The sequence below is a fragment of the Brassica rapa genome, unplaced genomic scaffold (assembly GCF_000309985.2).
Source record: "Brassica rapa cultivar Chiifu-401-42 unplaced genomic scaffold, CAAS_Brap_v3.01 Scaffold0106, whole genome shotgun sequence".
NCBI lineage: Eukaryota > Viridiplantae > Streptophyta > Magnoliopsida > Brassicales > Brassicaceae > Brassica > Brassica rapa.
In genome coordinates this window covers 81,687-90,099 of record NW_022610050.1, presented here as the reverse complement: position 1 = coordinate 90,099, position 8,413 = coordinate 81,687, and the positions used below count along the sequence as shown (strand labels likewise).

Here is an 8,413-nt window from a genome sequence, read left to right as displayed (position 1 = left end):
TGTGTCCGTCAGCACACACAAGACGTGTGTGGCTGTCTGTGTCCGTCAGCACACACAGGACGTCTGTGGCTGTCCATCAGTACACATATCAGCACGTTGGTCCTTGGACTCAGCACGCTGGCCCTTCCTGTGGATTGTTTGGGTGATTTTGGTCCACGTGGGCTGTCTGTTCAGTACACACAGTACGTCCGTGGGTGTCCGCCAGCACACACAGGACGTCCGTGGCTGTCAGTGGCTGTCCGTTAGCACACACAGGACGTCTATGGATGTTTGTGTGTGTCTGTGTGTGTCCGTGTGTGTCCGTCAGCACACACAGAACGTCTGTGTGTGTCCATCAGCACACACAAGACGTCCGTGGCTGTCCGTGTGTGTCCATGTGTGTCCGTCAGAACACACAGGACATCCGTGGCTGTCCATCAGTACACATATCAGCACGTTGGTCCTTGGACTCAGCACACTGACCCTCCCTGTGGACTATTTGGGTGATTTTGGCCCACGTGGGCTGTCTGTTCAGTACACATAGGACGTTCGTGGGTGTCCGCCAGCACACACAAGACATCTGTGGCTGTCTGTGGCTGTCCGTCAGCACACACAGGACATCCGGGGCTGTCTGTGTGTGTCTGTGTGTGTCCGTTAGAAGACACAGGACGTCCGTGGCTGTCCATCTGTACACATATCAGCACGCTGGTCCTTGGACTCAGCATGCTGGCCCTTCTTGTGGATTGTTTGGGTGATTTTGGTCCACGTGGGCTGTCTGTTCAGTACACACAGGACGTCCGTAGGTGTCCGCCAGCACACACAGGACGTCCGTTGCTGTCTGTGGCTGTCCGGCAGCACACACAGGACGTCCGTTGATGTCCGTGTATGACCGTGTGTGTCCGTGTGGGTCCGTCAGCACACACAGAACGTCTGTGTGTGTCCATCAGCACAAACAGGACGTCTGTGGCTGTCCATCAGCACACACAGGACATTCGTGGCTGTCCACCAGTACACATATCAGCACGTTGGTCCTTGGACTCAGCACGATGACCCTCCCTGTGGACTGTTTGGGTGATTTTGGCCCACGTGGGCTGTTTGTTCAGTACACAGAGGACGTTCGTGGGTGTCCGCAGCACACACAGGACGTCCGTGACTGTCCATCAGTACACATATCAGCACGGTTGTCCTTGGACTCAGCACGCTGGCCCTTCCTGTGGATTGTTTGGGTGATTTTGGTCCACGTGGGCTGTCTGTTCAGTACACACAGTACGTCCGTGGGTGTCCGCCAGCACACACAGGACGTCCGTGGCTGTCAGTGGCTGTCCGTTAGCACACACAGGACGTCCGTGGATGTTTGTGTGTGTCTGTGTGTGTCCGTGTGTGTCCGTCAGCACACACAGAACGTCTGTGTGTGTCCATCAGCACACACAAGACGTCCGTGGCTGTCCGTGTGTGTCCATGTGTGTCCGTCAGAACACACAGGACATCCGTGGCTGTCCATCAGTACACATATCAGCACGTTGGTCCTTGGACTCAGCACACTGACTGTCACGCCCCCAATCCTGAATAGGATTGTCGGGACGGCCATGGTTCGAGGAAACATGCAAGCCAGTCTTAGGACATCAAGGCAAGCGTTCCATGGTCGAGAAAGAAGGTTAAGGACATAAGGAAACTTAGACTTAACCTTATACAAGCTAAGAGACAGCTAGGACGAGTAAGACGGTTGCTGGACGAAGTGGACGAGTAGCTCGGCCAGCTCAATGAAGCTAGGTTCAGTTCACACCAGCTCAGTCCCTACTAAGTCAGCTCCACTAGCTGGACTACTAGCTCACTCAGTTGAGGCAGCTGAGAGTCAGCTCATCTCAGCTAGACGGACTGTCCGGGCTTTAGGCCGATGGTCCGGGTCCGGGTCAGTGGCGGGCTGTGAGGTCCGGCCATGAGGCCATGGGCTGTTGGGTCTTTGGACAAGGCCGTGGGCTAAGTCCAGGAGGCCTGGGGCGTGGGTTGGGCTTGTGACCGACCCCAAACCCAATCAGAAAGGGCGAAGGGATGCAAGTGGCCGAAAGGGGACAACCCTTGGCCGATGGTGCCCATTCGCTAGCAAGTCGTGCCTGTTCGTGGGGAAAGACTTACCCCCTCGTCTTCTATAAATATGGGGGCTCTCTGGTCGATTTCATTATCCAATTCCAGAATAAATTACTCAGAGAAAAACATAGAGAGAAAGAGAGAGTTCCGGCCAAGAGAAAGGCCGATTGTGGTGGTGTTGTGTTCCGGCAACTCTGATCGTTTGAGAACTAACTCCGGTGAAGAATGGGAGATCAAGACAAGGAGAAGAGCATGGAGAACCCACACGTGGTTCTCAAGGTATGTGATGGGCCGTGGCTCCATCAGACCGAACGGACGGTCCATGCGACCGCACCGCGGCTCTGCTCGGTTCCTAAGTCCCATCCGGCTCTCCTTATCTGTTTCAATTCGTTTCTCTTCTCTTCTCTCTGGTTAAACACGAAAGGTTGTGTTGGTTGAGTCCAAGGGACACGTCCCTAGGCTTTGGCCGAACATAACCAAACCGCTAGCCTAGACACGGGTCGGTTAGTCGGATGATCCGATCGCACCAAGACTGGGCGGTTAGGACGAACGGTTGGGAATGACCCAAAGGGCACGAGTTGTCAAGAGTCATGAGTGTCCAAGAGGTACGAATGGCCAAAGGGTGCATGTTCCAAACGGTGTCTTTCGGGACAGGTTAGGACCGATCCTTATGGATCAGCCTATGGCTTGTCTAGTTAAGACAAGGTCACGGTTTGTCTAAGCCAAGGTAGAGTCGCAAGGTCTGACCGGTTGCTAAGCCTTCCGGATTAGGCTTGAGGCTTTCTCGGCCGATTGGATCCAGGCCTAAGGCCGGATCAGGTAAGGGAGTCTGTTGGGCCATTGAGCCGGACTCCATTGGCCGGTTGCACCTAGATTCTATCCGGTTAGACGGATTGGTCTTTGGGGACGATCCGGATCTGTTCGTGTGTTCTGTTTATCTATTCTGGACTATCTATCTGATTCTAAGTCAAGGGGTGGTTGGTTGAATGACTAGGATACGGTAGGTAGGTTCATACGTTTTATGATTATGTTGACTGAGGTTTATCTAAGTTCTAGGAACCAAGCCAAGCATTGTGGAATCAATCCGTTCTATTCTCGGTTATGATTAATGCTTATCTGGTTGTGGTTTCAGGAACTAAGGATGGTTCTGGTCAAGCCAAGGAGCCGTGAAGGCTCGGTCAGTGAGAGGCTGTGTAACGTGTGGTTAGATGATGCTAGGGATGAACTAGTGATTGTCTATGAGACTGTTAAGAAGTTGTGTATTGAATCTCATGTTTCTAAGTAATACAAAGTTTATACATTGTTATTCCGCTGTGCAATCTGTTCCTTTGTTTATGAACCTCATATTCGAATATGACTTAGTAAATAAAAGACTTAAAATGGATCAAACAAGCAAAGAAATTAATAAGTAAGCCTGCGGACTCCATAAGGTCGAGAGGCCAGGGTTCGGGTCTTACAAGTTGGTATCAGAGCATGCTTGATTCTAGGATAGTTGGGTTATGCAGTCCACACACACACACGCAGCCAGCTGATTAGGTCTCACGGTGAGGTTTGATTGCTTAGTCTAGGGATTGTTTTGTTCTGTTTATGTTAGTGTGTTTCGTACTAACATTGTCTGAATCCTTAGGCTGGAAAAAGCAAGTCGGGAAAGTCCCGAAGGAGTAATAAAACAGCCGGTCAGTCTAGTCAAGTTGCCATGGACGGGACCAATCTATCCGGATTGCAAACCGATCCGGCCGCGGCTGACACTAGAGACGTGTTGCCAACTGATCAGGCTAACCATACGGGGACGCAACAGGATGGTCAGGAACATCGGGAGAGTGATGAGGAAGTAGAATCCTCGAACGCTAACCGTGATCGTGACCAGCATGAGAGAGTGGCCGATGGAACGGCTAATGTGCCTGCAGCACTGTCCAAAGAGGACTTGTTAGAGGCCATGAAGGTAATGGGGACTCAGGTGGCGGCTATGGCTCAACTGTTCACGTCACTAGTGAACTCCTCGGTTGGCCAGGCTACGCCTGTGGCTACGACCACCCCCAACACTAATGGTCCAGTTGTGGAAATGGTTGAGGTGATCGAGATCGATCCACCGGAAAAGTCTGAAAAGAAGGTGGACTATCTGAGTCTGCTTCAACATTTATCCAGGTTGGGTACGAAGCATTTCTCCGGTAGCACCAACCCTATTGTGGCAGACGAGTGGAGGAGTAGGCTGGTCAAAAACTTTCAATCAACTCGCTCTCCAGAGGATTACAGACGAGACATTGCGGTTCACTTCCTGGAAGGGGACACGCATAATTGGTGGCTTGCAGTGGACAAGCGCACCAATGGGAGTTTGGAAAGTTTTACGGACTTTGAAGTTGAGTTCAACTGCAAATACTTCCCTGCTGAGGCTTGGGATCGTCTGGAAGCTCAGTTTCTAGATTTGGCCCAAGGCCGCAGGACTGTACGAGAGTACGAAGAAGAGTTCAACCAGCTCAGACGGTTTGTTGGAAGAGAGCTGGAGGACGAGGCAGTCCAGGTCCGTAGGTTCATCCGAGGCCTAAGGCCAGAACTGAAGACCCATTTCCCGATCCGCACTTTCAACACCGTCGGAGAACTGGTGGAACGGGTGGCTTTGCTAGAGACTAACTTGGCTGAAGAAGCTAAGCTTAAGGCTAAGTCACAGTCTGGCCCGTCGGGTAAGACAAATGATAAAAAGAGGAAGTGGGACCAGGTGAACGGAGGTAAAACCTCTGGTGGCCGACCTACATGTCCCAAGTGTGGAAAGAATCATCCCGGTGAGTGCTGGAAGGCCATGGGGGCTTGTGTGCGATGTGGCAGCATGGATCACACGATCCAAAACTGCACTCGACCATACCGATTCTCTGACCAGTCCAGTGGCAGCGGCTCCGTGACTTGCTTCCTATGTGGCAAGACTGGACACTACAAGTCGGACTGTCCTAAGCTACAAGGAGGACAAGGGAAGGGCCGTGGAGACACAGGCAAGTCGACCCAGAGTAGGCCGACCACAACACCAAGGGTGTATGAGCTGTCCCAGGACGACGGTGCTTCTGGATCGTTTGATTCGATCTCTGGTAATTCCTAAATTTTTCTTTTTACATTCAAGTAGAAAATGCTTGGTATGGAATCTAGAATGTCTAGGGGATTCTGATGGGGGTCTCTGTTAGGAACCCTCATGATTGGTGGTGTGGAAACCCACGTACTTTTCGACACAGGGGCTACACATAGTTTTTTGAGTCCGGGACTGGTCGGAGAGGGTCTGTTCTGTCTGGACGCTAGAGATAATTTTGGGATAGTGAGGGCGGCCGGAGGGCAAGCCATGAACTCACTAGGTCTCATGTCAAATATCCCAGTGTCAATACAGGGAAATGTATTCCCTGTGGATTTGGTCTGTGTCCACCTAAAGAATCACGAAGTGATCCTAGGTATGGACTGGTTGGGAAAGTATCGGGCCACTCTCGATTGCCATAGAGGTCATGTGAAAGTAGTGGTTTCAGCAGTTCGAGCTATTCGGATGTTGGAACAGGGTTGTCAGTCCTTTTTGGCTACAATTACAACTACAGAGCCGGGCAGTTCTGTCTGTCTGAAAGACCTTTCAGAGGATTCGTTGGTGTCGAAGTTCCCAGATGTGTTCCAGGTACCTCAGGGTGTCCCCCCTGATAGGTCGGATCCATTTACGATTGAACTAGAGCCAGGGACAGCTCCGCTGTCCAAGAGTCCGTACCGAATGGCTCCGGCCGAGATGGCCGAGCTAAAGAAGCAATTAGAAGAATTCCTTGACAAGGGGTTCATACGGCCAAGTAGCTCCCCTTGGGGTGCACCAGTCCTCTTTGTGAAAAAGAAGGATGGTAGCATGCGTCTGTGCATCGACTATCGAGGGTTGAACAGGGTCACTGTGAAGAACAAGTACCCATTGCCCAGGATAGACGAGCTGTTGGATCAACTCAAAGGAGCCAAGTGGTTTTCCAAGATTGATTTGGCTTCAGGGTATCATCAGATCCCTATAGAGCCAAATGATATTAGGAAGACGGCATTTAGGACCAGGTACGGTCATTACGAGTTCGTAGTGATGCCGTTCGGTCTGACCAATGCACCTGCCGCTTTCATGAAAATGATGAACAGCGTGTTCCGGGATTTCTTGGATGAATTCGTGATCATCTTCATTGATGATATCCTAATTTATTCCAAGGATGAGGAATCTCATAGGAAACACTTGAGAGCCGTGCTGGAACGATTACGAGAACACAAACTCTATGCTAAACTCAGTAAATGCAGTTTTTGGCAGAAGAGTATTGGGTTCCACGGCCATATTGTTTCCGATCAGGGCATCTCGGTGGATCCAGAGAAGATCAGGGCAATCAAGGATTGGCCCCGACCCCGCAGTGCCACGGAAGTCAGAAGCTTCTTAGGGCTGGCAGGTTACTATAGGAAGTTTGTGAAAGGATTCGCAAGCTTGGCTCAGCCTATGACGCGGTTGACTGGGAAGGACGTTAAGTTCACATGGGCTGAAGAGTGTGAGGAATGTTTCTCCGCACTTAAGAACATGCAGACTAGCGCACCCGTCCTGGTGCTTCCGGAGGCCGATCAACCATATGTGGTCTATACGGACGCGTCCATCACAGGACTAGGTTGCGTATTGACCCAGCATGGGAAGGTCATTGCCTATGCGTCCAGGCAGTTGAGGAAACATGAGGGAAACTACCCCACCCATGATCTCGAAATGGCTGCGGTAGTATTCGCCTTAAAGATTTGGCGATCATACTTGTATGGCGCCAAAGTTCAGATACTTACGGACCATAAGAGTCTTAAGTATATATTCACCCAGCCTGAGTTAAACTTAAGGCAGAGGAGGTGGATGGAATTCGTAGCTGACTACGATTTAGACATCACCTACTATCCGGGAAAGGCTAATCTGGTAGCAGACGCTTTGAGCCGGAAGAGGGCTGATGAATCGGCCGAACGGGAGGCGGATGACCTGGACGGTATGGTCCGTGCTCTGCGGCTGAATGTGCTGACTACGGCAACCGAAGCTTTGGGATTGGAGGCGGTTAACCAAGCCGACCTGCTTACTCGAATCCGGTTGGCTCAAGGTCAGGACGAGAACCTGAATAAGGTTGCTCAGAATGATAGGACGGAGTACCAGACTGCAAAGGATGGTACCATCCTAGTAAACGGACGGATCAGTGTTCCTAATGATAGAAGTCTAAAGGAAGAGATTATGAGGGAGGCTCATAAGTCCAAATTCTCGGTTCATCCTTGTGCGACCAAGATGTACCAGAACCTTAAGAAATTCTATCATTGGATCCGTATGAAGGCAGATGTCGCGGAGTGGGTGGCCAAGTGTTCCACTTGCCAACTCATCAAAGCAGAACATCAGGTGCCTAGTGGGTTATTGCAAAGCTTGCCTATTCCGGAATGGAAATGGGATCACATCACAGTGGACTTTGTGACTGGGTTCCCTACCACAAGGAATAAGAAAGATGCGGTTTGGGTTGTAGTTGATCGACTAACCAAATCAGCACACTTCCTGGCTATCAAGAAGTCGGATGGGGTAGATCAGATTGTACGTAAGTACATTGATGAGATCGTCCGACTACATGGTGTGCCGGCAAGCATAGTTTCAGATAGGGATTCAAGGTTTACATCTTACTTCTGGAAAGCTTTCCAAAAAGCTTTAGGAACAAGAGTGAACATGAGTACAGCCTATCACCCACAGACTGATGGACAGTCGGAACGTACGATCCAGACGTTGGAAGATATGTTGCGAGCATGTGTTTTAGACTGGGGTGATTCCTGGGAAAAACATCTACCTCTGGTAGAATTTGCTTACAACAATAGTTTCCATAGTAGTATTTGCATGTCGCCATACGAAGCTCTGTATGGGCGTCCATGCAGGACACCCTTATGCTGGACCCAAGTTGGGGAACGCAGCATGATTGGTCCGGAGATTGTCGAAGAGACAACCGAAAAGATCAAGTTCTTGAGGGACAAGGTGAGACAGGCACAATATCGCCAAAAGAACTATGCAGATCGAAGGAGGAAAGATCTCGAGTTTCAAGTAGGTGACTTGGTGTATCTCAAAATGATTACCTTCAAAGGACGAGTCCGAATTTCCAGGAGACGGAAGTTAGACCCGAGATACTTGGGGCCGTTCAAGGTCATTGAAAGAGTTGGGATGGTGGCCTACAAGTTGGACTTGCCGGCCAAGATGGACGCATTTCATAATGTGTTCCACGTCTCCCAACTTCGGAAATGTTTGACGGACCAAGACATCGCTCTTCCTGCCATTCCAGACAATCTGGGTAAGAACCTAACCTTGGAAACGAGGCCAGTTCGAATCATAGATAGG

General features: G+C 50.6%; 1 protein-coding gene across 1 annotated transcript; it reads left to right on the top strand.

Annotated features, from left to right (window-relative positions):
- Positions 1–4,186: 4,186 nt before the first annotated feature.
- On the top strand, positions 4,187–7,801 carry LOC117129740 (the record flags this gene model as incomplete). The annotated part of the gene is made up of 5 exons (XM_033283014.1): positions 4,187–4,728; positions 4,937–4,954; positions 5,302–5,859; positions 6,088–6,970; positions 7,739–7,801. Coding segments are annotated over 5 exons (2,064 nt in total), but the record flags the coding sequence as incomplete, so codon positions are not given.
- Positions 7,802–8,413: the final 612 nt, after the last annotated feature.